The sequence below is a fragment of the Phallusia mammillata genome, chromosome 7 (assembly GCF_965637545.1).
Source record: "Phallusia mammillata chromosome 7, kaPhaMamm4.hap1.1, whole genome shotgun sequence".
Classification (NCBI taxonomy): domain Eukaryota; kingdom Metazoa; phylum Chordata; class Ascidiacea; order Phlebobranchia; family Ascidiidae; genus Phallusia; species Phallusia mammillata.
Genome location: NC_137258.1, coordinates 19,009,213 through 19,036,377, shown reverse-complemented (window position 1 = coordinate 19,036,377; position 27,165 = coordinate 19,009,213). Strand labels below are relative to the sequence as shown.

The window sequence follows — 27,165 nt, the reverse complement described above, 5'->3', positions numbered from 1 at the left end:
ATTGGTAGGCTGGAAATCATGGCCGAAGCGACATTAAAACCCACATAACTAAAATTACAATGAAACACGACTATTCTGTTGTGTTACACTACTGTTTAGATGGTCAAAAAACTTATGGTTTTGTGTTAAACGTATAGCATACGCCTTTGAGCGAGGTCATAAAAGATCTGGTTGATTAAGCCAAACCCAATTTAAGCCGTTTCTGCGCATCTCCAGTTTTCAAAGTGAGCTGAGATAGTTTTCTCTCATAAAGGCTGCAAAACACTTTAGACACAACTTTGCACAATGCAAACTTGTTTAAATTGCATAATTTTTTGTTCACAGAAATTAACAGGTAGATAACACAGTTCAGCATATAAAATGTTTTGAGAGCAATCCTTTTTACTGCAGTATAAATGTGTTTGGGAACAGTTAAAGCCAATAATGATGTGTAATTGATGGACACCAAATAAACATTTTGACTTGTTGACATTTTGTTAGGCCTTTACAGAAAAGCACAAACATTTATAAATGATAAAATAATCTAAAATTTCAATTCATGTAACACAATCAATTGCAAAATTGGCAAAAAATTAGGGCTCAATTCCACGAAAAAATCTTTTTGAGTTTTTTACAAAGTTTAACATCTACAATTACAAGTGGATTTATTATGATGACTTTCACAATGTGAATTAATGAATCACACAGCAAAAAAACAAACATTTCATATACAATGAAACTCATTCAAAATTTGCTCCCACATTAAATGTGGTGACGCTGCATATACTCATGAAGAATTACAAAACTAATCGACACGTAGATTTAAACTCGTAGTAGACCTGCCATCAATTTCTCATATAACACAGTGTCCAAGGGCACGTATTTCCCTTGTGCAGCATCAAGAAAAAATATTGGGTCTTTCACTACACCAATGTCATATCCATCTCTACGCAAAACAACCTTTTTGATTTTGTGAGTACCTAAAAAAAGTAAAAACATTACTTTAAATACTGCAAAGAAGGCATTTAACTGCATTATCTTGAAAATGGTAAAGAAAGTATAAACAGTGGAAGTTTTTTAAAACGTTTAATATGTAAAAAATGAAAAAAATTTTTGCCCGTTATTGCCGAGTTGAGTATTTCGCATGGTAAAAGAAAACATAGTGAAAAAATTGCACTAAAACAATCACGAAGCCAGAAATAGCTGCGCAAAGTTAAAATGTTGTGGAGCGCATAAAAGTAGAGGGCACAATTGGTGAATGAGAGCTAAACAAGCTGCAGCTACACTTCATTACACGATGTTATGTTGCTGGGACTCACAGAAGAGTAAGTTTGGGGCATTGCGCGTAAACACGACTGGGAGTGAGATGCTGGTGAAACCAGTCAAGGTGGCCTACAAACCAGCCACCCCTCTTTAAGAAACAGGGTTGGTTCGACAGGAACCTTAAACTATCCTGCCGGAAGAAAGAGCTTACACACAAAGTTCACATTTATGCTATTAAAAGCACCATTCAAAAGACCAAAACAAATAGTTTCAGTCTACCTGTTACTTCCATTTCATCAGTTAGTCGGACAAACAGTGGTAGAGCATATGATGGAAGTTCCTTTTTCGCACCAGCATAGAATAACTCGAGGTCTGCTTCCCTGTTTGGATCCATAATACAAGCCATGCCAGCTTTTCCTTCAGCACCTGAATAAGTGAAATATAACAACTAAAATCAGTGTCGTATGCGACATGATATGACATTGAAACAAGCTTTCTTTAAATAGCAAATGACAAAAAACTGGCACAGTGGTGTAGATAAATTAACTACATTGTGCTTACAAGGTTGTAGTTCCAATCCCATCCCAGAAACTTAATTTTTCCCCAACCAAAACTTGAGCAACATTGTTTTAAACCATAAACTTGATAAGGTAAACTAAATCAACTTCAGTAAAAAAATCAAACATGCTCCCGCTGCCCAGCAGCTAGGCAGCATGCTTCATGGCAGACTCATTGTGAGTATAACACATTTACATTTCAGTGTAAGCATTGTTCTGTGGATTGAGGATAAAAATTGAACAAACAACTTTTTCCACATTTCAAAAGCTGGGCTTGTCAAACCCACTTTTTATGTTATAGTGCTAAATACACCTTTTGGAATTTTTTTGTGTACATCACATTATATAACTTCACAAAATATGAAATAAGTTCCTTAAAGTTAGCAGGTTGTAAGCTTCATGCAATACAATTCTGCTGCTAGGCTGTTGCAACTGTTGGAAATAATCTCTGTGATGCTTACAACAGTGGGAGCCATTTGGTGGTTGTCAGACTTCGGTTTTTTTTATTGTCATGTGATGAATTGAGCAAAAAAAGGTTTAAGATTTCACAGCAAAGGATATTATCAAGGTTTGGCAAACAGTACCCACCAGGAATATCCACTCCATATACACCAACAGTGTGTTGATTGTGAAGAACCTTCGCCAGTTCAGCCTCACATTCAGCAGTTGATACATTTTCTCCCTTCCAACGAAAAGTGTCTCCTGTTCTATCTTTGAAGTACATGTTCCCATACTTGTCCATTGTAAGTACATCACCTGAACAAAATCCGGCATTGTAAGGTAAATTGGGTTTTATAGAAACGACTTTCAATAACCAAGTGCTTTGAATAGTGTTTAATTTTGTTGAATTGAGATAAACTTATTGTGTGTCTATATTCTATCTGTTGTTTGCTGGGTATCACTTAAAACAGTGGTTCTGAAAGTGGACGCCTACACACCTAGGGGCATGTGCAATAACAAAATGGGTAAATAATGTGGTATTGGGTGGTGATGAAATAGATGTAGGCAGTTAGAACAAAACACAGTCACAAATAAAAAAATGATCATAATTATATATACTGTATATATTTTTTTTTTCATCACCAGTTACAATTTAGACTATTTCCAACACTAAATTGTATGTTGATAAACTGGCATCAGTGTATAAGCCTAAACATGCTTTTTTCTTCCTTAAAGCAAAAATCAACAACATTACAAGAGGCAGCGCAGAAAAATGTTTGAAAAACACTGACTTAGAATTACTTACCTGTCATAAATACACTATCACCCTTTTGAAACACATCATATGCGACTTTCTTCTTGGAGGCTTGTTCATCAGCATAACCATCATATCTCTGAGTCAGACTCTGTTTGATAATCTTGCCAACAAGCATTCCAAAGTCACCTGATTATTTAGCAGTTGGCAAATAAGTGCAGTATTTTTTGTCACACTAACATCTTGCAGTTGAGATAGTTAAAACTGGTGGTGTATGTATGGAAGCTTTGGTTAAATTTATTCAGATGACTTAGCAAAAACAACACCACTGTTTGCCTTGTAGCAAAACATGTGTAAATGTATCGAAATCACAGTGTTTGACCTGTGTGACAGCACAAGTTATTCATTTGATTTGGTGGAATTTCCTTAAAATAGTCAAAAATTTACTTTTAATCCATCCTAGTTTAGCCGATTTGGTAAATCACTACTTAAAACAACAAATGTTAGTATGGCTGTCTACGGAAAATATCATGTTGTTACTCAGTCCACAGTCTTCTGTAATATAACCTGGAATAATAAGTTTGAGTGCAATTTGGTGAAATAGTAAGCATTGTGGTGAATACTCTGTTTTATCTCAGACACAAAAAAGATGATTGGACACAAAAGCTGACTTATGTCATTTTATTCCCACCTGGCTCGCACTTGATGCAGAGTCCGTCTCTTCCACGAACCAACTCTTTGTCTTCATCAATTTTCAACAGCATTAGTGGGTAGACACCTGGATTTAACGAGACAATTGTAACAACAAAAGTGAGTATGTAAGCTATTGCTGCCAGGCATAATATCAAGCTTATGGAACTCATCTGGCAATTGTATTTTTGTTCCGATGTTTCGATGTCCTATACAGGTCGCCTACATCAGGGTAAACAAAAGTGAGTCAACTGTGCTTACTGGGTGCAATCATTGAAATAAATCCACAAGAGCCGAACCGGTTGTCAACGTTCATCATATTTGCATTTCCTTCAGTTGCTCCATAGAACTCAGCAACCTGTCCAATGTTGAACCTAAAATGTATAAGAAATGGTTTCAGATAACATTTTTAACATTTCAATTTTTATATTCAGTTGATCAGTTTTGAAAGTATTTTGCCATGAATCGGGAAAAAACTAATTCTTAGTGCAGAATAGTTCCTTAGTAATTTTTGTACCAAAAATTTAGCGATACAGCATAACAGAACTGTGTGGTTGGAAAAGCAAACAATAAAATCAAACACACAACAAAAAAGTCACAGAAAAACATGCTTAAACAAGTTTCCTGCATTATTATAGCCAATGATTGTACCACGAAATTGTCATCAACCAGACTGCATATTTAGTAAGTTTTTGTCCACCCAGTTTAAAGTCTGTATTGCTTTTAGAATACATGTAGGGGTTATAGAACACATGCATCATACACATGAACGTATACATTAGGCCTCCTACTACATACATTCATTCATTCATGTCTTGTTAGTACAAGGTTTACAATGATGTCAATAACAACCAACACATTGTTAGTTTAAAAACTAACCTTTCAACAAAATGCTTCCAAATCTCTGGTCTTAATCCGTTACCGGCAGCAACTCGGACACTGTGATCCCGATCGGTATCCTTGGACGGCTGAGCAAGCAGATACCGACATATCTCACCGATGTATAAGATAACCTGTAGTAATACATGTTTTGTAAAGTAACTTGGCCCATGTTGCAGAGATCTTCAAACCTCCTTTTTAGAAGCAAAAACAAAAGCTGGATTGCAAAATGTGAAATAAGGTCTACACCAGGGGTGTGCAACATTTTTCGTCGGTGGGACATATAAAAAAATTCGGACCTCAAGCGAAGGCCACATAACTTTTTTCATGAGCACAATAAATTCAAAATTCTTCCAAAAGCATCAATAAATTTATTTTCTAAAACATACAGAGTTTCAGCGCAACACTGGCTTTCGCAACAAAATAATTGTTTACTAGACAAAGGGAATTGTTACGTCACATTCGGTGAAGTAGTAGGCTACTTGCTGCAACTGCTGTATGATCCACTGGTTGGAAAACGCTGATTTAGCTTATATTTATTACGTACACTCGTACAGTGTAGCAACTTGGAGGAGATTTACCAAAAACTAGAAGAGTGGCTTTCTGATATACTTCCATTTTATATATTCTATACGATATTTACCAATTAACTATACACATCATTTGATCTACACATATGATTGTTTTTGTAAACAAAAACTGATGGGTCCCCACACGCGCGTTTGTGCGGATTTACAGTAAACAAATGTTGCGGTGATTTTTACATTCTTAAGGACAAATTTTTAAAAAGCATTAACCCAACAATAAAAAAAAATTGTTCGTATTCTTTTTGCACTATTATTGTCATGTAATTACGAAATTAAAAAAAACGTAACAAAGACTTAAATCTAATCTCTTGCTTTGACCCAGATATAGTCCTCCAAGGTCGAGTTTTGAACACAATTTTTTTAGAAAGCTGTAACAGTTGTGTTACAGACACTTTAAATTAAAAAGCAATTTGCTACAAGTGTATACATAACAAATTGTTTTTCATTTAACTTTGTTTCGCAAAACGAGTACCATTGACCAGTAGTAACCTCTCAGGGTGCACACGCCAAACGACTGTTTGACCTTTTGACACCGTTTTCAATAGCACGCCGTCATTCGTGTTCAACAATACTGTTAAACCTAATTTATACATGCCTTGAGTATTGACTCCTTAATTGATTGTCAAAAAAACGCTACGTTATGAAGGAAGTTCTGAGCTGTGTTTGTAATACCGACTAACCTTAAGTAACCCGTGATCATGCGGCAGCCAACCTGACAACGAGCGTTTAAAAAAACATTTATTTGGCAAAACTCAAGTTAATTTTTTCATCTTAACTTTTATTAACAAAGTTTTTCTTGACATATACAAAACGGAAGCACGGTTATTAGGTTTAAATCACGTCATAGGTGTAAAACCTTCGCCAAAACTGAAAATGTGAGTGACCACTTAATAAAACGACATAGCATTGCTGTGCAAAACAGCTGATTTCTAATCACTGAAACGACGTCTCGTAAAACGTCTGTCCGACGTCAAGCTGAGCCCTCCCGCTATCGTAAACCAGTGAGTTACTCTCTTGGTACTTCTGCCTACAGTGTCTTTCTTGACCAAACGGGCGTTAGACACATTTATGTTTCGGGGGCCTATGGGTGAACCTCTGGGTCATACGGGGTCAAAATTCACATGGACCATCTTTAGACCAATATCTGCAATGTGTGTAATTTTGAAAAAGTTTGAACCATTCTTTCTTGACCAAAACGTGGGAACAATAGCCGAGCTAAAAATTTCACGTTTTGGGGGGCTGTGGGTGAACCGGGGGATCAAACGGGGTCAAAATTTACATGGACCATCTTTAGACCAATATCTGCAATGTGTGTAAATTTGAAAAAGTTTGAACCATTCTTTCTTGACCAAACCGTGGGAACAAATCTGCGTTAGAAAGAAAAAAAGAAAAAAGAAAAAAGAAAAAAAGAAAAATGAAAAAAAAAATATAGACAAAAACAATATGTGTCCCCTTCAGGGAAGGGGACCCATAACTAGTGGAAAATTTTGCTAAATTCTCAGAAGAATTGCATTTTTTATCTTAATCAGTGTGTTGGTGGGGGCCACAGTAAATAGCTTGGCAGGTCGGACTGTGGCCCGCGCGTTGTATGATGCACGCCCCTGGTCTATACCTTACTAACTTATGCCTGAGTCAATAAACCATCAGGAATTCGTATTTTAACTGTTAGGCATAATATTACAACAATATTTTCCAACAGATTTAACATGCATTGTTTTGAGACATTTTGACAAATCATTTGCAGTTTATTATCATAATTGACACATAAAGTACGTTTGCGAACAAATTAGAAGCCCCTAAGACTGGAAAAAGTAATGCAGGAAAGCATGGTTATTTTCTCTGTCGATATTACTCCATGAATTACTCAAAATCAACAGGATGTACTGATGATGGGTTCAACATCAGTCAAAACAGAAGCATTAGATCATTTCTTTATTTATTTGTACAATCCTTTAAAGATCCTATAATTATAATACCAAGGAAGGCCCATGGACATGGTTTTGTACTACCATTTGGACAATTTCTATTAAATGCAGCTGCAACAAGCAGTTTGGTAAATATTAGGAATATCACATTAGGCCTGGAATATGACTGATTCCTAACTTGAAAGATATGGTATTGCAATGTTGTATCTTAAGCTATTTCACATGTGGACTTTGACACCTACAATAGTGATGAAGTCAAGAATAGTATTTCACTGAAATGAATTTTATTATTATTGGACTTTGTTCACATCACACCACACCACAACAGAAAGTTCCAAATTTCGGAAATTCCGGTTTTTGTAACATGACCTAAAGTTAGTTTTGATCAGTATTTTTATATCCACCACCCCACCCAAAGGACTATGGGCTAAAAAAATATTTCAATTTACAATTTTTTGAACCCAGTGGACCATTTAGACCAGGGGTGGGGAACCTGCGGCCCATGGGCCGCATGGGTCCCGCTTCCCTTTTTAATGCGGCCCACGTCACAATTTTGTTAAAGTACACAAAATAGGATCTAAAGAATACAATTTTGATGTACAGATATTTCCTTGAATGACTTCGACATTATCGGTGATTTATATTCAATATCTCCCCTTTCAACATTCTGACGTCAAACTTTTATAAAATTGCCATACATTCAACCACTTGCTATTATTTGTAACGTAACAGCCACTCGATTGTCTCTCCTTGCAGTAACGATTCATTTGTCATGTGGCGTTAGTTTTAAATTGATTTTAGAGCTATTAGCTTGCTGTACAAATCGTTGGATCCTTATATTGTTATTTAAAATTTAATCTTAGTAAAAAGAAAGATCGTTGGTGAAGCTAGTGTGTTCCAAAAAGAATGGACATACTCCTGTTTTATAGAAATGAGGGATAAACCTGTATGCCTTGTTTGTTGCAGATGTAGCAGCAAATACAAATAAAATCAGGAGCGTTGAAATATAAAACCACTTGAGTCCTTTCGGTATTTGATACGGAATTAAAAAAACAATCGGCCCGCCCCAAATGTTGTGCAATTCATGCGGCCCGCAGTACTAAGTGGGTTCCCCACCCCTGATTTAGACATTAGACTTGACTACTAAGGACTTATTTTGCAGATGATTTCTTATAAGGATAAAACAATGTAGCACAAAATACTACAAAAAAATAAATACTAAATGTAGCACAAAATACTACAAAAAAAAATACTAAATGTAGCACAAAATACTACAAAAAAAATAAATACTAAATGTAGCACAAAATACTACAAAAAAAAAAAAACTAAATGTAGCACAAAATACTACAAAAAAAAAATACTAAATGTAGCACAAAATACTACAAAAATAAATAAATACTAAATGTAGCACAAAATACTACAAAAATAAATAAATACTAAATGTAGCACAAAATACTACCAACTAAAAAGTAGGACTTTTTTGAATAAACCCAAATTAGGTAATTTTATTGAATTTATTAACAGATCATTGTATCATATTTTTTGTAAATAGGAATTTAAGTGGGCAAATTTTAAACCGGCAAGCGGCAACCAACTTACTGTGCAGTTATATTTCTTGCAATCAGTCCAAAAGTTGCGGGCCGAGAACTTTGATCTTATCGTCAGTGGGATCCCATGACACAAGCACTGACCAAGTCCAACGATTCCTCCGTTGGAATGATAAAGGGGCAAAGAGCAATATACTTTATCTGTAGATTTGTAACCCAACATCAAATGGCTCATCGTACTTATGTAGTAGTACCTACAAAGCGTCAGAAATAAATAACAATTATAATGTTTTTTAATACTGAGAACATACTGATGATATGTGCAGATTAACACTTCTCACTATCACATAAAAAAAGAAACAACACTTGGTTGTATGCTACAAACAAATTACAAATTATACCTTACTTTCTGTACAAGAAGCAATACAATATGAATATGTCATTTCTACAAAAATTTGGCAATTGTTTTACCTATGCTGGTAGGTAAATATATTTAAATAACAGCAGCAAAGTATTGTCAAACAGATAGAAAAAACTATGTCTTACCGACAATGTGTAATAACAGCAGCTTTTGGTAGACCAGTGGTGCCCGAAGTGTAGATGTACATGAGCTTATCAAAGATGGAAGCTTCTTTAGGTGAATCTGGTGGCAACCTACATCCAGACGCTAAGGCCTCATCCAAATTTTCTGCATCTTCCATAATGGACTGCTTTTCCTCATTACAGATAGAAAAGTACTTCAATCCTCCTTTCAGTTGCGATTTCACATCTTTTACAGCTGTGATTGTGTGCACAGGGTTAGTATATGAACACAAGTCATATAACTATATACAGTGCTTTTAAGTCTTGCAAAGTATGAAATTGTTGTACCATAGATTCAAACAATACGTTTCCAACGTTTAAATTAATTAATTAACCTAATGAACATTTGTAAATGCATTATCATAATATTTATCAACAGAAAAATTGGGACACTTTACTTAAAAAACTACCCATTGTCCTGTCCTATAACTGGGAAAGAACAAAGGTTCGTTTTACATGGAAATATGATGCTGTTTTACTTTATGGACAGTCACACTTAGATGCAAATCACATGTGATGGTATTGAGAACATAGTATAGGCAAAACATGTACAAAATCTTTAGCCAAGCATTAACGTACACAGTTATATACAGGAGAACTATGTGTGATATATTGTTGACAAAGTGTTAATTTTGTCTCAAACCTGGTGTTAAAGTTCCACCGTAAACAAGTGCTTTGCAGAATGAAATGTTAATGCAATGTGCCAAAGCATCACTATGCAGGTTAAAGTTGATCAATGCTGAAGTGACTCCAATCCTTGCAAGTCCAAGCCACAAAGCAACAAATTCTGGTCTATTTCCAACATATATTGCCACAACATCCCCATGTTCCAGTCCTCTATCCCTAAAAACACATAGAAAGTTGTTGTATGGCAACAGATTTTGCTGCAAAAACTCAAAAAAATGTCTTTTCAAGTGCTGTTAATTGTTTCAAAACATATACAAACAGGTCAAAAATTTCCAACTGTATATATTTTCTAACTATATTTTTACATTTACCACAAACTTTTTACAAAAGTTGTTCTCTGCAGAATTTTGTTAAACTTGCTTAGATCAAATTACTGTACCTAAAATAGTTGGCAATACAGTTTGAGTGCTCAAAAAGGTCTTGATATGTCCAAGTAACATCTTCCCATTGCAAGGCAATCTTTTTTGGGTGATTTCTCATCGTTTCCTCGAATACTTTTGGTATCGTGCGATTGTGTTTGGTGTTTCTTTGCTGCAAAATTTTAAAAGTAAGCAATGCCTTCAGGGCCCTAAAAAGAAAAAAAAGGTTTAAGTCAATAAAAATCAGAAAATATTTTCCCATTAATGGTGTTTTACCATAAGTCTCTTCTGATGGTATTCACAAACACATCAGCAAATTTCCATCCACCAGTTGCAAGATAGACTCCAAACAACACTCCTGATATGACCAACGTACTTGTGGTAACATACATGTAGAGAACAGCTCCCGAAACACCATAAAGAACCAGTGATCGACTCATTGTCAGAAATGTTCTGCTGCTTACTGTGTAATAAAAGGCTCTGAAAAATATAATACTATTAATCTGAGCAGCTGTTATACTTTGTAAGTCTACAATAAATCCCCAAATAAAGCAAATTTTCAAACAGTTCTACAAGCTTGAAATCACAATATCAATAGAAAAGCATGTTTTAGCCACATTGGATTTTATGGCATGTTTCGCCGAGATCTCGGGTGTGCACGAAGAAATTTTAGGGTGTGCACGAACCAGTCAAGTGTGCACCTCATTAAGAAAAAGCTAACCGATTTACAAATATTTAACAAAATCTCAAAATAACCATCAAATACAATTGCGCGGGTCACGTCTAAAACTGCGGGCCCGCTTGGCCCAGCACTTGGCCCGTTTTTCCCTGTGAGAGACGGGCCAAGCAATGGATATTGTGGGCCAGCAGTTTTTCCTTGCAAGAGACGCGACAAGCACTGGATACAGCGGGCCCGCAGTTTTTATACTTGCGAGAGACGCGACAAGCAATGGATATAGTGGGCCCGCAGTTTTTCAATTGCATGAAGTGCTGGGCCAAGCGGGCCAAGTGATCCAAGTGGGCCCGCAGTTTTAGACGTGACCGCAATTGCGCCACTGGTTAACTAATCTGGAAAACATAAGTTATTTAGCGCCCAGGCCTAACGTTTTGTCAATAACGCAAGAAAACAATAGAAAATTTTTGCCGAAGTCTTTTTTCGAGGGGTTGTTCAAGTGTGCAATCAAACTTGAAAAAAATAGTCTCGGGTGTGCAGCTGCCATACTATCCATACCGGTGTTTTAGTGAACCATGCACATAGACATATGCATATCAGGACAGAATTAAATCCACAAAACCCATTTCACAACTGCAAATAAAACTCAGATTTATTTCTATGTATCTGGGCAACACACCTCAGCACATGTATCGGTGTCAATCTCATCCGTTCAGTGATGTATGCAAACCCAGCAGATTGTGGAAGTTTCGCAGCAGCAGCAAAACAGACAAGGGCAAAGGTCGAGTTGTTTAGGAATGTGGCGCTATCAACACGGATTTAATTGTATTTTTATTTTTTATTTTTTTTTATTTTTTTAATTGTATTTTTAAAACAAAGAACTACATTTTGCAACCTAAATGTTTACATTTTTACAAATTTTATCAACTGCGACATTGAAAAATCAGTTATTTTCACATGTGAAGTGGAGCATGCATGCGAAATTAGCCAAGCATATCCGATACGCATGATCAGTGTGAACTACTTTTATCCTCAACGGCAAAGTGTTTTTGAAAAACGTATTGCAGAATTTAGAGACAATCAGTTATAAATTTGTTATTTAAATAAGTGCAGTATTGAATTTAAAATTTTTGTAGAAATAAAGAACATTACTTTTATTTGTATAAATCCTAGAAAAAAATGCATACACTGTGCAGATCTGGAATAGACCTTGTCAACAAAAGAGTATTTTGATACGTCATTTAGTAAACGTAGTGGAGTTAAAAGCGATTGTTAACAATTACCAAAACAAATAGATAGTTTGACTGAATAATAATTGCAGCATGTCTGATTGGAATAAAGGTTAGTAATAGTAGAAAGGTTTATAGTGCAGACGTAATTTTTTTTCTCCTAAAGGATAAGGGAATACTTGTTTACTACAAATACAATATTCTTAATAATGGTAATATGTGTTTAGATGGAAGAAAACCCAACAGGGAAGATATAATGGAAGCTGAAAACAACAGACTAGCAGACCAACTTTCAAGTAAAGTATCAAGATTAAAGATGGTGTGTTTCTATATTTCGTTTTATGTCTGAAATCTAATGCAATCTGGAATGTTTTTTGTAAAAAATTGTTACATGCCCCTGGTATACTGTGTTTTACCATAATATATACTTTTAACCAGTGGTGAGATTCAGCTGGTACGCACCGGTTCTGTAGAACCGTCTCACAAAATTTCATAAGATCATCAATCCGGTTACAGTGCCGGATTAACCATTGGGCAAAGTAGGCACGTGCCTACAGGCCAGTCAAAAATACAGGCCAGTTGCAACAACGATCTTTGTGACAATAATTTGTCAACACTGATAATTATAATTTTTTAGTTGGCAACCCTGATTTTCGGGCCACTTACAAAATGTGCCTACAGGCCAGCAGACCCTTAATCCGGCACTGTCCGGTTAGCATTACTGGTTACTGTCAGAGTACTTTTTTTGTAACAGACTTGGCTGAAAAATATGACTTTTGTGATAGAACCGGCTAACAAAAAGTTTGCATCCCACCACTGCTCATAACCCTATTAAATATATTTCATCTTTGTATAGCTAAGCCTTGATATGAAAGATGGAGTGGAAGACGACAATTCCTATCTAGATGGCATGGTATTACAATTTTACTTTGTTACAAATAATGCACCATAACAAGTGCTTATTTAATGGTACATTATCATTGTTTTTGAAAGGGTTCTGATTTCATGAGCACAACTGGACTCCTTGGTGGCACAGTGACACGATTTTCCAAAATGATGGACTCAGGTCGTGGAAACCGAAGAATGATGTGTTATGTTGTAGCTTTTCTTGTTGCTTTGTTTTTTATCATATATTTTATTTTAACTCATTCCAGATCGTAAGCTAACCATTGCAGTTTTGAAATTGTTTTTATTGCTTTGCTATTAATGGCAACCATGGTGCAGACTGCAGAGTTATATAACTGGCTGAAGTACACTGTCAAGTAGAAAGATTTAAAATGGTACAAAATACCAACATTTTATGAACAGTTATTAGACTCAAGAGCATTGGTTACTAACCTGTGGGTAATAATCCCCAAATGGGCAATGTGACTTTTTCCAAGGGGTACCATTTTGGCTTTTTGAAAAGAGGGTAAATAAAGTTCATAAGGTAACAGCAATAAAAAGGTTAGGAACCACTGCTCTAGATTAAAGTTTTTCAACATTATTTTTCCACTACCCACATGATTTTTGTTTAAATAAACAGTTTTTTGTCAACATGCAATGCATTGTGTTGCATAACTTGAGTATTACTGGCTAAGCAGACATACAAAATAGGAAGTTGGTGGTTCCACTCTGTATGAAAAGGCCTGCTGTGGATTATTAAATGCTGTTTAAATTTACCTTGTTATTCATTAGTCATAAAACTAGGTTCAAACTTTTAAGGTTTTGACATATATACAAATATCCTGATTGCCTTTCAGTTTCACATTAGCTAGTATGTGTATTTATTGTCAACATGGCTGTGCATTATGTTGTATTCTATTGTGTGTTTTTTAAATATACTTTCCGCATTATATGGTGAAAATCTTTTTCATTTTTTAGGTTTGAACAAAGCAAATAATTGGGATTACTTTAAAGTTAGGGACTGTAATAAAGGGTGGATCTTTTAAATCAGTGTTTGTTCTGTCCTATTTAAAAGAAATGAATCCTAAAAACTAAAATATAAAAATCTGCTGTATTCTAGTCTCTCATCCGTCAAAATATTGCTTTTTCCCGCGTTTCGTTTCAAGCATTTTCCTGTAAAAGTAACACCAGCGGACTGTTGTTGATTTGAAGAAAGCTAGCCAATCGGAACACCAACTCTTTGTCTTGTTCAGCTTATTCAACCGTTTCGGCAAGGTACTGAAATATTGCGGTTATTGTAACAAAACCCTTGCGACCCTAACACAATTAGCCTATAATTATCACCAAAGTAGTAAACTGTGCAAAGAAAATGGTTGCAAAAAAGTGTCATACCGTATTTACTCGATTATAAGATAACTGCCCTCGATTGCCACATGTTAAAGTGTCAAAAACATAGTGTAAGCCCCATGCGTTATAGCTAGGTACTATATATTTTTTCAGGAACCTTCTTTATGTTGCTGCATATTAAAACTGTTATTACAACTTCAAGTATGTTGGTTAACATTTTAAGAGTAAAAACAAGCTCAATTATATCCCTGCAACATGATTTTTATAATATTGTCCTCAAAAGAGAAAGTTGTGTGTACGTCGATCAAATAAATCGATCCAAAATTGTTAAATAAGTTAGATAGAATGGAGTTTCTTGTCAAGATTGTTGAAAATTTACCAAGAGCGGTAAAGAGTAACTTTTTTAGGAATCGATTCGGCAATTTCTAATGATACGTCAAAAACCATAAAAAGAAGACTTTCGTTGGCCAACTAAAAGCAACAAGAAAGAAGGGCCAAAAGGCAGGTGTGAATTTTTAAGTTTAAATGTATTACAAATCGCCAATATCCGCAGCTTGTGGTCTGCATTACATTCTCCCATAGACGTTTTGTAATCATGTTGGGCAAACACCGTCTCCTTCGGGGAAACCTCCTTCGGGGAAACCTCCTTCATCAGAAGCGCATAAATGATTAATTCAAGAAAATAAAACGAAATCACGCCAGGAGCTGTCGAGTTTCCATGCTTTACGTCAACGTCCCTTCGAGGTAATCGCGTTTTATCGCGAGGGCACTTAGGACGCGGGCCTTGCGCTGTCTTGGAACCCCCATTCCCCAGGCCGTGATAAAGTAACACACAAAACTTGACGAGGCTGTGTTGCTGTTCAACAAAATTTGCATTGCAGTTCAGCTTTTGAGTTAGCCCAGGTCGTGTATCAAAATGTAGTATGATTGAGCATTTGTTGCTCATTTGTGACCTTTAACTGCAATTTTAGGAGTTACGACAGGGAAAAGTATTTAAATATGTCTTTGTTTTAGTGAATAGGTTCTGTTGCGGTATGTATAAGCATGCAAACAACAGAGCTTCAATTTACTCGCCGTTTTTTGTTGGAGGGTATGCATGCGTAAGCCTATTCATATTGGCGATGTCGTAATAAGACTAGTTTGTTTGGTCACGTGGACTGGGGTAATATTAACGAGAAATTGATCTTCGAATATCGATCGGAAATAAACGAGATCGCTTTGAGTCGTCGGCTTTTTACGTTGTAACAAAGGATCTTGGCCCCTCGGGTACGCATAAAGATGAATGGAATATCAAATATCTTGTGCTAAACCATACGGCGCTAATGCTTAAATGCGCACTAAGATGTGTTAGACTTGATAAGTATGTATGAGTAAGACTACATAGATTAAACAGTCTCTGGTTTGTAAAATATAAAAGTTTTTAAAAAATAACTTTTTACAATAGTAATGTTAAAAAATAATTTTGATTTAGTAGGTCCGGAGAGTTGCTTTTAACGAAAGAATTAACCGTTTTTAGTGTAGGTCAGTGTTTCTTAACCTTTTTAGCGCTCGTACCCCTTGAGCTTTCATGACATTTTTTCGTGCCCCCTGTCTACAATGGCCGACGGAAGCAAATAAAATTGTAATAATAGGAATTAAACTCAGTGTATTTATAACTTATGTGTTGAATGCATGCATTGAAACAGTCTTGTATGTTCAACACTATTTATAGCACACCAACAATTAGTCAGTTCCAATGAGTCAAAGACATGTAACAAAGTAGCTTGTTACGCATTCTTCACAAATATGCCTAAAAAGGGTATAATTTCACACTGACTGTCGTACCCCCTGCTTTGGTGCTTCGTACCCCCTGCTTTGGTGCTTCGTACCCCCAAGTAGTACATGTACCCCTGGTTAAGAACCCCTGGTGTAGGTGAACGATTAAGTTTAGAAAATTCTGTTTCAGCTGTTTTAGTAATTTGGTGATTGACATTTTGCTTTTGTACACCCGCTAAAAACGTGGGTATTTGTATAATGTCAAACCGGTATTCCTGGCCCGGGAATAACAACATGATAGGCGCCATGGAGACGATTACTGAAATCATACCAAGTTCCAAGGCTGATAGAACAGAATATACAACCACCACGCTACTGAACGAAACCTTGCATTCAGTGTGCGTTGAAAACACCGGGACTACAACAGAAGGAAATGGACAAAATCCAAATAGACTAATGCGCCAAAACAGCATTAGCAGTGACCAAACTCACGCCCCTAGCGTAAAGATGCGCGATGATTTACCAGTGAGAAATCAATTTGTTTTATTTAATACAATATAGTACGAATGTATTGAGTTAAACCTGAGTACTAGACACCGAGCATTGTGATTTTAATATTCAGTGCTTGACCAAAATAGGCTAAATATTCCTATTTGCAAAAAAGTTATTTAGTTTTAAAAGCTCAAAGTATGCTGCCAATCATTTTCTTACGTCATATACTTGTGATGTAATATTGCTCAGTCGACTATCGTATGTGTAAAAACCTGTGGTTTTAGTGATTTAATGATTTTCTTCATTAATATTGCTGATTGTGATCATATAGCACATTTTTTCGGGCGATAATTAAACTAACCAAATCAGCAAAGACTTCATAGTATAAAGTAAAATGTAACTTATGGTTAGCGTCGGGTATGCTTTCAAAAAACAGAACTTATCTTAAACCTGTCTATGTACAAATGTACTAACGCCCGATGATAACCGAAAAAAATGTTCAGTGTTTTATTGAAATACAGTTTGAATTTTTAGGTTGTAATTTTGTATCTCTGCGATCTATAACTCGCACAACATAAGTAAACTAAACACATTTTATCCCCTCCCATGTTTTACCAGAATCGACGCTATTCGACATCGAACCGCCGAAGAACATTGTCGAGTTCACGTCAGGGAGATGAAATTCTATACACTCGACATCTCAGCAGACGGTAAGACCTGATGCCTTTCATCTACTTTGTCGCTTGCGCCTATGCTTTGTAACCACATGTGAAAGAATTAGGATGTTTGTTAGGATAGATGTTTTGGATATTGTGACAATATTTAGTTTTGTGAAAGCAGTTGTTTGGCAAAGGAGGTACTGTCGTACTTTCGATAGTTGTATTGTTACAACAGCAGGATTATATATACAGGGGCACGCCATTTGTAAGACAAGCAAAGTTAAGCTAGGGTCAGGTTTTTTTAAGGTTTGGTTTGGGTGACTGCTAAGTAGTTTTAAGAGACCGCAAGTGTTTCATTTAAATACCAAAAACTGTAGTTGTAGTTGCAAGTCCAAATTTTGGGAAACCGCTGGAGAAACCCCAAAACACCTTAAAAAACACTGAGGGTTGTTTAAATTTTAGCCACTGACACGTTTAATTGCTCTAGTATGGATATGAAGCTTAAGTAGCGAAGTTTAGGTAGTCATTTAAAACGAAAGTTCGTAAGCTCAGTGTTCAAAATCATTTTTGTGCAATGCTAAGTTTTTTTTGTTATGATTACAGTGTAGACAGTTCATCTGATACCCTTTAGTTGTAGGGAGTTGACTTCAATAAAAATTGCTTTCAATGGTGAACAAATAATTAGACGAGCTTATATTTTTTTAATTGCAAAAAATACGCCCAAAATTTATTTGATATTGCGTCGCCCTGCATAATGGCTTGCTCGGTCTAAGCTACGACTAATTCATTAACGTGTCCGAAGGGACGAAGCAGCTTTGATGCCCTTTTGATGTCTTACTAGTCCCTTGCGAAAGTTATCGATTCTTGAGAGATCAGGGAGAGCCGGGTCTGCGAGGCATGAATTTTTTTTCGGGCATTGGCTTGTTGAAGGCTAGGAAAAAATCTCGCCTGTAACATAATCAATTATTCTACCGCTGTAATCAAACATGTTTGCTCTTGCATTATGATAGGATGGAGGCGCTAGTCTGAAAAATTTGCGGGATACAAATATATAATTTAGTGTGAAAAATGTATAATACGGACGTTTGTTTTGTTAGTGTAAATTGTGAAAGGGTTGCATAGAGGCTCACAGATCGGTACAATTGCAAAAAAAATCGCGAAAATAAAGTGATTTTCTTGATTGACAAGATAGAATCAGAAATTATGTAAAACAGCTATGCAGTGTTTGTCCCGTGTTTTTTCTTGCAACAGAACTTGCAAGTTAGCTGGAAGAGTGAAATTGTCTCTACGCATGACTTGTGTATTCTTTAGAATTTTTTTCTTTTACCAAAACAATACGATACGTAGAGAATTTAATTCACATCGTGATAAGGTTTGCTATAACGAAATTTACAGACATTTTGGCCGACAGTCGACCTTATCGGCTATGATCGGCAGCGATATTAAAGCGATGAAGCCGACAAGACGTTCGATTTTCGATCGTCGCAAGTTCCAACAGCAAGCTTACAATTTTCTGGAGCGACCAACAGGAATCAAATGTTTCGTCTACCACGTCGTGGTGTAAGTCATGTTTCATTAACTTAAATATGATGCTAACCATCAATTAAAAAACGATGACTGAAAGGAAATTACAATTTTTATCCCTTGATTTTAGCAGAAGAAGATCAGCGTCAGTGCGATGTGTTTTTTTAATACAGAAATCTTAAATACGGCTAGTTTAATATTTAATCAGTTTCTTTCTTATTTAAATAGAATCTTTTGTACTAATTTTTTGATTTTTACGTCATATAATATTTTTTTCGCAAAATAACCTATTTTTACGAAGATAATCCAGCAGTGCATTAATTACAAACCTTGTTTTGTTTTTTGCCCCTTAGCCGCTTTTGAAGATAAACCTTACCCCACGTTTTTGTTAACAAACTAATCCTGAGAACTGTTGCAAAAAAAAAGTTTTGTGAATGTGGATCTGTAATAGGATTATGTTGCTAGTGTCCTTGTATGACATTTTGAAAACAATGCGGCAACAATCACATCATTTATTTTGCATTTCTATATAGATTTATATGTTTACCCCCAAGGTAAACCAAATTCACTTCTTTGGGACACCATTACCCCCTTAACAAATCTTCTCTTTGATTTAGGGTACATTTTAACCAGTTTTTACAAACGTCTAGGGTTGATGGCAGCTTTTACCGGGATGCAAGTTTGTAGTCAAAAAAGAACACGTTTGCATAACAAAAATATTTTTTTTTAAATATGGCAAACATACTTTCTTGCAAATACCAGTGATAAAAAGTGACCTTTTGTTTCAGGTTTATGTTGGTGTTGGTGTGCCTCATATTCAGTGTTCTGTCAACCATCGAAGGACAAGAACAAGACAACGTAAAAGTTTTGCTGATAATGGTAAGAAACATGATTTTTAACGTCCAGTTTTTTTAGGCACAATTCACCACATAATAAGGACAAAATCCTCCCCCATTGCTTCAAATGTATTTTGAACGTGCTCTGATCTCAAGCTTTTTTTACCACACTTCGTGAAAGTTAGAATAGTGTTTTAACTTTGTTAACATTGTTTTTGTGCCATATGCGCCTAAGCTTGAATCTTGTGGCGCTCTTGGTCAATGCGGTTTTGTTGTTAAACCCGTAAAGCAGATGGTGTTCAAAAACCTATAAACGTTGCAAGAACAGTAACGCGAAGTATCTGTGACTTTATTATTTCAGGAAGCCATACTGGTTGTGGTGTTCAGTGTGGAATACTGTATACGTCTGTGGTCGGCTGGAAGCATCGGAAAGTACAAAGGGTTGAGAGGTCGACTCAAATTCGCTAGAAAACCGATTTGTGTAATAGGTAAGAGTTTGCCGTTTATAATGTCCACTGAAAAGTTGCGTCTTTTGATACACTTGAGGTAAATCAATTCTAACTCATGCTTGGAAATAAGTTCCTGAACATGAGTTCCTAACTATACATTACCGTGTATGGAACACTCCCAATACATCTATTCCTTAGCGTTCTTAACCTGGTTTTTGTCCAACCCCTGATACCAACTAAACTGTGTTAGTAAATAGACAGACGCCCTTCAGATAAAACACGAAAAATCTGGTGTGTTTGGAAGGGGCGGTGATAGCTAAGTGAAAGTTAATTACACATACATTAAACCAAAATTACTTCCCAGTACCAACTTTGCAATCCATTCACTGTTTTGCGAACCATTTTTTCACTTGGTTATTGTAACCCAATTGTGTTTCTATGTTTCTTTTACCAAACTCGCCCCAACCTTAAAGCGTACATATTCACGTAGCTTAGGACCTGCTGTTGTACACGATGGAGGCTTGTCTGTTTAATGTATTGTGTCGCGTTTGACATGCCGCCATCTTGTTTAAAATACCGCGATCGATATGGGTCACGATCCCCATGCACTCACGTCATACGTGCCCAATTCATTGGTGACACTTTTTGCAAAATGATGAAGTTGGTATGGGAGTAAAAACACGAATGTGATATTGTGGACTTATATGGAACAGAAATGTTGTAAAAATATAACTTACAAAGTGCTTTTTATTACAGATCTTGCTGTGGTTTGTGCTTCCGCCACAATTTTGCTGGTTGGAAGAAATGGAAACGTATTTGCTGCGTCAGCAATCAGGTGATTTACAGTTTTAATTGTTTCAAGTCTCAATTTTAACAACGTTGTATCATCACTATGCCTGCAGTGTGGTTGATTGTACCTTGATTAATCTTGCATTACCTTACCAAACTTATAGCCACCGTCATTGGCATTTCTAAATTACCCTTTTGGATATTGTTGTTTGTTGAATTTCTATTCTAGGTACATTTTATCCCTTTTCGGGGTGCGTTATACTCGCTATACGAATCCGCCGTCGAGATGCCTGCTCATTGCCAATCTGTTGGCCAACATTTACTTTTTAGGGTTCCACTTTTTAAGTTTCTTGGTCAGACGGGTTTAGAATAGTGACGTACGCTCTGTTTGCCAAAATTGATCGGCCAATTCAGCAATTTTTAATGAGATTCGGTTTTAGTGCAATAATTAGCAACTCAATCTCCTATGTGCAGAACATTAAAGAGCAAAACGTGTTTTTTACGTCTAGTTACGTTTCATGGAATATATAAAAAGGCGAAAAAACATCACTTGATAAACAACTATCATATATTGTTGTGTTATTTGTTTAAAAATTATTTGACAAAAATGCAGAGTATTTGATTTCGGTCTAAACCTAATTTAGCCAAATCGAAGCAGTAGTAATTCATAATTAATAATTTCACAATTCACCACAATTACGGCTTATAACAACTCTATTCCTGCTTTTCAGAGGGATCCGGTTTCTCCAAATCTTGCGTATGTTGCACGTCGATCGGCAAGGTGGAACTTGGCGGTTGCTAGGTAAGTCACGTGATTGTTGCCAAGGGGAAGCATGACTAGTGACATGAAATCAGGAGTCGACCAAATAACACACAGACCCCAATCGATTGTGGACCAGGCTTTCGTGTATTACCACACGTCTCGTGTCAACGTCGGCGACTTATTGTGTAATGTACGTGACCTTTGTATTCAATCGATGCCTGACTTGATATATTTTTTATGCAATAGGTCAAAGCCACAGCCGAATAATTTTTTTTTAACAGAAATTGATTTGAGTCTCACATAATAATTATGTTTTCAATTTGCGGTTTTCCGTCTAAATAAGTGGAACTCAATCGCGGGTTCCATTAAGATAATTATCTATGGGTTGTGCAACTTAATTATAAAATGTTAAATAAAAACAAATTACAAACACTAAAAATCTGGACATTAGATTGGTGTGTTCGATAAAGTTAAAAAAGAATTAGAGGAGTAGCATGATACGACTCTGACCAAATCCAAATATGTTCAAAATATAAGACTGATGCTACCTTTGAATAACCACCAGCAGTATTGTTGCTGGAATGGCAATGTGGTTTAATGTCGATTTTATGATTTGCAGGAAGTGTGGTTTATATTCATCGTCAGGAGCTGATCACAACTCTATACATTGGATTTCTAGCTCTCATATTCTCATCCTACTTTGTGTATTTGGCCGAAAAGCCATCAATTGGTAAGCGTGGTGTTCTGATGAATAGAGATCCTACTTTTCATTTCCAAACTTTATATTTTTAAAAGCATGTAGCATAGTGATAAGTAAGCTGCAGAAAGAACACATTGTTTTCGACAGGAATGTCTTATCAGTGTGGTTGACAATGCATTAACGGTTTAGGCCAGTGGTTCTCAACCGGGGGTCCGCGACAACTTTCTAATTTTGCAGACAACGATATTGATAAAGCGCGATTTAAGAAATATGTTTCAGCGTTTTAAAATAGCACAAAACTTGTTGAAAAACATTCTTCATAGGCGATAAACTAAAATGCATTGTGACATTTTAACCCCATTGTGATGCAACAGAGGTAAATTTACAGTGGCAAACAACGTCACATCACAAAGTAATGGCTCTTTATTGTTGAGTTCCGATGTCGCAGCCCTGTCAAACTGATTAAAATGTTGGTCCTGGAGCCTGGACTAAATGTGGTTGGAAAATTCTGCACCTTTTTGGGTTGCTTGTTAATGAAAAAAAGGACAAAAAATACTAAAACCTCCAAAGGGGTCCGCGATTAGCTTGACAGTACCAAAAGGGGTCCGCAAGGACAAAAAGGTTGAGAACCACTGGTTTAGGCTATTGTAGCCACATTACGGCATTCTAGTTTGCTGGGAGTAAGAGTAAAGAGTACTTGCCGATACGGTCACTATATTTTCCATAACTGCACTGATGAGACCCTACATGCCGAAACAGCTAAACTGTGTTTGCAGTTAACTTTATTATTTCCTGTATATAAGTTATTGCTGCCAGGCATAATATAGTTTGTAGAGCTCTTCTGGCAAATGTAATTTTGTTTCGACGTCCTATACAGGTCTTTATTATTTCTTGCTTTGCGACTTGGTGAAGTGGTTTAATTTAGCAAGCAAACTATTATTTTACAGATGATAGGGCGAATTCTGGCGACGAAAAAAGAGGAAAATTTCGGAGTTACGCTGACGCTTTGTGGTGGGGCGTGGTGGGTATTCCCCTTTTTATTCTTTTTGTTTTCTGCGTTTCCACGACGTCATGCCCCCTTTTGCTCTTACAGGTTACGGTCACGACGATTGGATATGGAGATCACGTGCCCATCACGTGGTTGGGAAAAATTATCGCTTCATGCTTTTCCATCTTTGCTATTTCCTTTTTTGCACTTCCCGCGGTAAAAAAGTAGCCTAAATGCGCTCATTATTGGTGTCTGCTAAACATAGACAAATGCCAATTTGTGGGGCTAACGCAATTCCTTTGAAACTTTTTTGTTTTTTCTCTTAAAACCACAACTTGGTTTGGAAGTGTACATGCCCGAAAATTGTTGCCATTCAAAGCACTTTGTGTAACTACGATATGGAATCAAATGCTCAAGCCTAGAGCTAAAAGTCTCGCCGATTTAATTAGACCGTATTCAAATAAAACTTTCTTGTAGCAACTTTGAAGAGACAAACAATTAACGGTAGCCACTGGCGTTTCTTTTAAATGCCTAATTCTAACTTGGATAAAATAACGACTTATTTGATTTTACAAATTTTCAAGATGTGTCGGTAATAAATATTTTAACGAAGATTACAATTGCGACTAACCGCTTTGCTCGACGACCTCCTTAAAATACCAACAGCACCCACAACTTACACGTTTTGGAACCACATGGGCTGGTGGTTATTTGTATCGTCCTATTTTGCAGGGAATACTTGGATCTGGGTTTGCTCTTAAGGTTCAACAGAAACAGCGTCAGAAACAATTTAATCGACAGATTCCAGCCGCGGCATGTCTCATTCAAGCCACGTAAGTAAAAACGAACGAATTGTTTCTTGTTGGTATTGGTTTCGATATTGGGATCGCTTCATGCTGCTTTGAGAAAGTGTACACGTTCTGTCGCGTGGATGTTGAAAAGATTGAAAGGTTTTTTTTTCTGCAACTACATGCAGACACTTTGTACAGATAAAAAAATGGTTTTATCCCACATACCTGCAAATCTTCCAGCCAGAATTTTCTTAATTTTATGTTTAAGCGAAATCGTTGCTATTTTGTGTCACAATTCTTAATCGAAGTGTCACATATTGGTCCCTCTTCCTTGGATAACAATTTGGGTAATTTTCTGAGATGTAGCAAGTGTTTTACAGTTCTCCCTATAATGCAAAACGCGCTAAAGACTGGACGATACAAAACAGCCACAATCGGTTTTCGTAGGTGGCGTTGCTATGCGACGATGGAAGAAACGAACTGCAGCGGCACCTGGCGGACATACAAATTATCCAAGAAGCGCGAACTAAGCAACAGCGGCAGTTGTCATGACGACGTGTTTGATGGACGCAGCAGCAAAACTGGGTCGATTAAGAGGGACCGTCCCGTATTTCGTATTGGTTCAAAGGAAAGCAAAAGCGACGAAACACGACTAGGAAGGGTCCGCGGGTTTTGCTCATGGACTTTTGACCTTAAACACGAAGAAAATCCAGCCAATGAGTAAGTTTAGGCCTGATCTCAGTAAAGGTTTTTCAGACTAAACTTTTTAAATTTATGCCGATTTTGGATTCGGAGCTAGACTTAAAAAGTATTTAAAAAGAACGGGTTAAAACGTATATGAGCGAGCGTTAAACAAGATTTTAATACATATCTTGTCACCCTTGATCCATTTTAAAATTCTGGTTATGATCTATTTTTAATTTATTTATATTGCATCGTATGTATTTATCTATTATAATAGATATAGGGTGTGCATAACAGTTACATAGCAAGCCATTCAATATCGATTAATTTAATGTCAGGTCACATATGCTTGCTTGGGCTTGAGAAAGTGTTACATGAAAAAATATACCCCGTTATGTTAACTACTAAATTTTCGCAGGATGCCCGAAGCATACAAGAACGCCGTAAGAGCATCAAGGCTTTTGCTTTATTACTTGGCCAAGAAACGATTTCAGGTGTTGTATACTGATTAAATGAAGTTAGTGGGTTCAATCAAACCTAGTCGTTTTTTGAAATATGTTTTAAAAAAATACACAGTTGTGAACCATTGTTAATTACGGGGATCAACTCTGAAGCCTTCATATAGACCAGCGGTCACGGCACACTCACATGTAAATTTTACTACATCAGGCCAATTGGAGACGCTATACCGAACTAAACCGGTTTCCTAAGCATTTCCATACGGCACACAATATAGACTCAGTGGAAAAAAGTAAACCGAAACGGATTTATTGCCGGAATAGCTTTTCGCTAATAGTAACTAGTGATGCACCGAAGTTTCGGTTGGCCGTTTAAATAATAAATAATAAAGTTTGTCGCTTTTTACGTCTTATATTCGTCATTAAACTTAAAACAATCAATTTTTCTTTTTTTAACTTCTTTACTACTAACCGGTTCTCACAATCGATTCCTCTAGAATTCGCGCAAACCGTACGATGTACGTGATGTGGTCGAGCAATACTCCCAGGGACACGCCAACGTGATGATGCGGATCAAGGAGTTGCAGAGGAGATTGGATCAAACTCTCGGGAAACCGGCTTCATTCACTGACGGTATAAACATCTCTCATATCAGTTTTCGGCGCAAACGTTTTTCGACCTATGTTTTAAACAACCTACATACACGTTTCTTATACATTCGTCGCTTTTATAAGTTGTGTTACATATGGTAAAAGAGTAAGGAAATACGGTGGAAAGTTCCAATAGAAAGTGCCAATAGTACTCAAATAGTTAAGATGAACATAAATTCATAACTGGGATCAGCCCTGAAGCGTTCATGCAGACCAGTGTTCACGGCACCTCGTATATAAATCATAGTACACCAGGCCCATTGAAGGCCGCAGGATTTCCCACCGCAGGATTCCCACCGCAGGATTTATCTAGCCTACGCCTTGCCATATGACGCCTTCAATTGGCCTGGTGTAGTAGAATTAGTACTTAAATATTAACTTCCCTTAAACCTAAATTTTACTCGTATTTCATTTAGGCAAAGTTTGTTTTTCCCTTAACCCTCAAGCCTTCGAAGTGAAAATTTGAATCTTTAAAGAAACGTTAATAATAACCTAAACAAAATTATTTTTGCAAGGAGATTTTATGTGTTCACCCAACACTGACAGACAACGTTTTACCGCCGGAGGTCGTCTTTTGCGTCTCGAACGATGGGTAACAAATTTCTTAATATAATATTTATATTGTGGCAGCTTTGTTTCATATTTTGTATTTCAGACCGAACGCTTGGATGCTAAAATGGAGAAAATTTTCCAAACGCTTCACAGACTTGAACACAATATCAATGGTCAATAATCGTTTTTTTTTCGGATCCGTTCGGATAATTTCGGATGGAATGGCCAATGAAATTCGGATACTGCGTGATGCTCACACACACGGTTTGGGGGGAAATAAGAGGAGAAAACTGAGCAGATGAAGTTTTATGGACAATGTTCCTTTTTATTGTCTATTTTCTTTTCTTTTATTTAACTCTTCGCGAAAATCATGGGCACTTCACTAAAAGTTTCGTGCACTTATTTCTTGATCTGTAATAAAGCAATGTCTGAAGACAAAACCCGCAACGACGTTTTAGGCGCCAAGTCAAAGCCTTCTAACAGATACCCAACTATTTTTCGTCACTTAAGTGGCCAATTTGTTGATTGTGCTTGGAAAGGTATTTTTCATGAGCACAAATGTACAGTTTAAAATTGTGTCAACAAAAAACTACATGCCAGAAAAAAAACTCGTTTAGACCTCTACTCGCCGACTTTTAGACATTTAATCGTTAGGTCAATGCAACAAGCCAAAATTGAACATAAGGCTATT

The 27,165-nt window shown here is 36.5% G+C and overlaps 3 protein-coding genes across 6 annotated transcripts; 2 read left to right on the top strand and 1 right to left on the bottom strand.

Moving 5' to 3' along the window:
• Positions 1–293: 293 nt before the first annotated feature.
• On the bottom strand, positions 294–11,720 carry LOC145239429 (long-chain fatty acid transport protein 4-like). The gene is made up of 13 exons (XM_080102746.1): positions 11,603–11,720; positions 10,527–10,730; positions 10,271–10,459; positions 9,848–10,047; positions 9,169–9,400; positions 8,675–8,876; positions 4,564–4,697; positions 3,946–4,058; positions 3,686–3,772; positions 3,046–3,183; positions 2,388–2,555; positions 1,522–1,668; positions 294–959 (listed from the first exon to the last, which is right to left on the bottom strand). The coding sequence occupies exons 1-13, from the start codon at positions 11,629–11,631 to the stop codon at positions 802–804; spliced, it is 2,001 nt and encodes a 666-aa protein (XP_079958872.1). The 5' UTR covers positions 11,632–11,720; the 3' UTR covers positions 294–801.
• Positions 11,721–12,090: 370 nt separating this feature from the next.
• Positions 12,091–13,375, top strand: LOC145239435 (BET1-like protein). The gene is made up of 4 exons (XM_080102753.1): positions 12,091–12,264; positions 12,380–12,471; positions 13,009–13,065; positions 13,146–13,375. The coding sequence occupies exons 1-4, from the start codon at positions 12,246–12,248 to the stop codon at positions 13,311–13,313; spliced, it is 336 nt and encodes a 111-aa protein (XP_079958879.1). The 5' UTR covers positions 12,091–12,245; the 3' UTR covers positions 13,314–13,375.
• A 699-nt stretch (positions 13,376–14,074) lies between these two features.
• Positions 14,075–26,921, top strand: LOC145239428 (potassium voltage-gated channel subfamily KQT member 1-like). Of its 4 annotated transcripts, none has more exons than XM_080102744.1 (17): positions 14,075–14,312; positions 14,792–14,885; positions 17,250–17,341; positions 18,686–18,850; positions 19,603–19,693; positions 20,012–20,138; positions 20,856–20,934; positions 21,620–21,690; positions 22,271–22,381; positions 23,299–23,372; positions 23,445–23,555; positions 24,072–24,172; positions 24,578–24,850; positions 25,233–25,308; positions 25,770–25,905; positions 26,438–26,514; positions 26,578–26,921. In XM_080102744.1, the coding sequence occupies exons 4-17, from the start codon at positions 18,717–18,719 to the stop codon at positions 26,653–26,655; spliced, it is 1,539 nt and encodes a 512-aa protein (XP_079958870.1). In that variant the 5' UTR covers positions 14,075–14,312; positions 14,792–14,885; positions 17,250–17,341; positions 18,686–18,716; the 3' UTR covers positions 26,656–26,921. The 4 variants fall into 4 exon arrangements, with proteins under 4 accessions (XP_079958870.1, XP_079958869.1, XP_079958871.1 ...); XM_080102743.1 differs by having other exon boundaries at positions 14,792–14,889; XM_080102745.1 differs by lacking the exon at positions 14,792–14,885.
• The last annotated feature ends 244 nt before the right edge of the window (positions 26,922–27,165 follow it).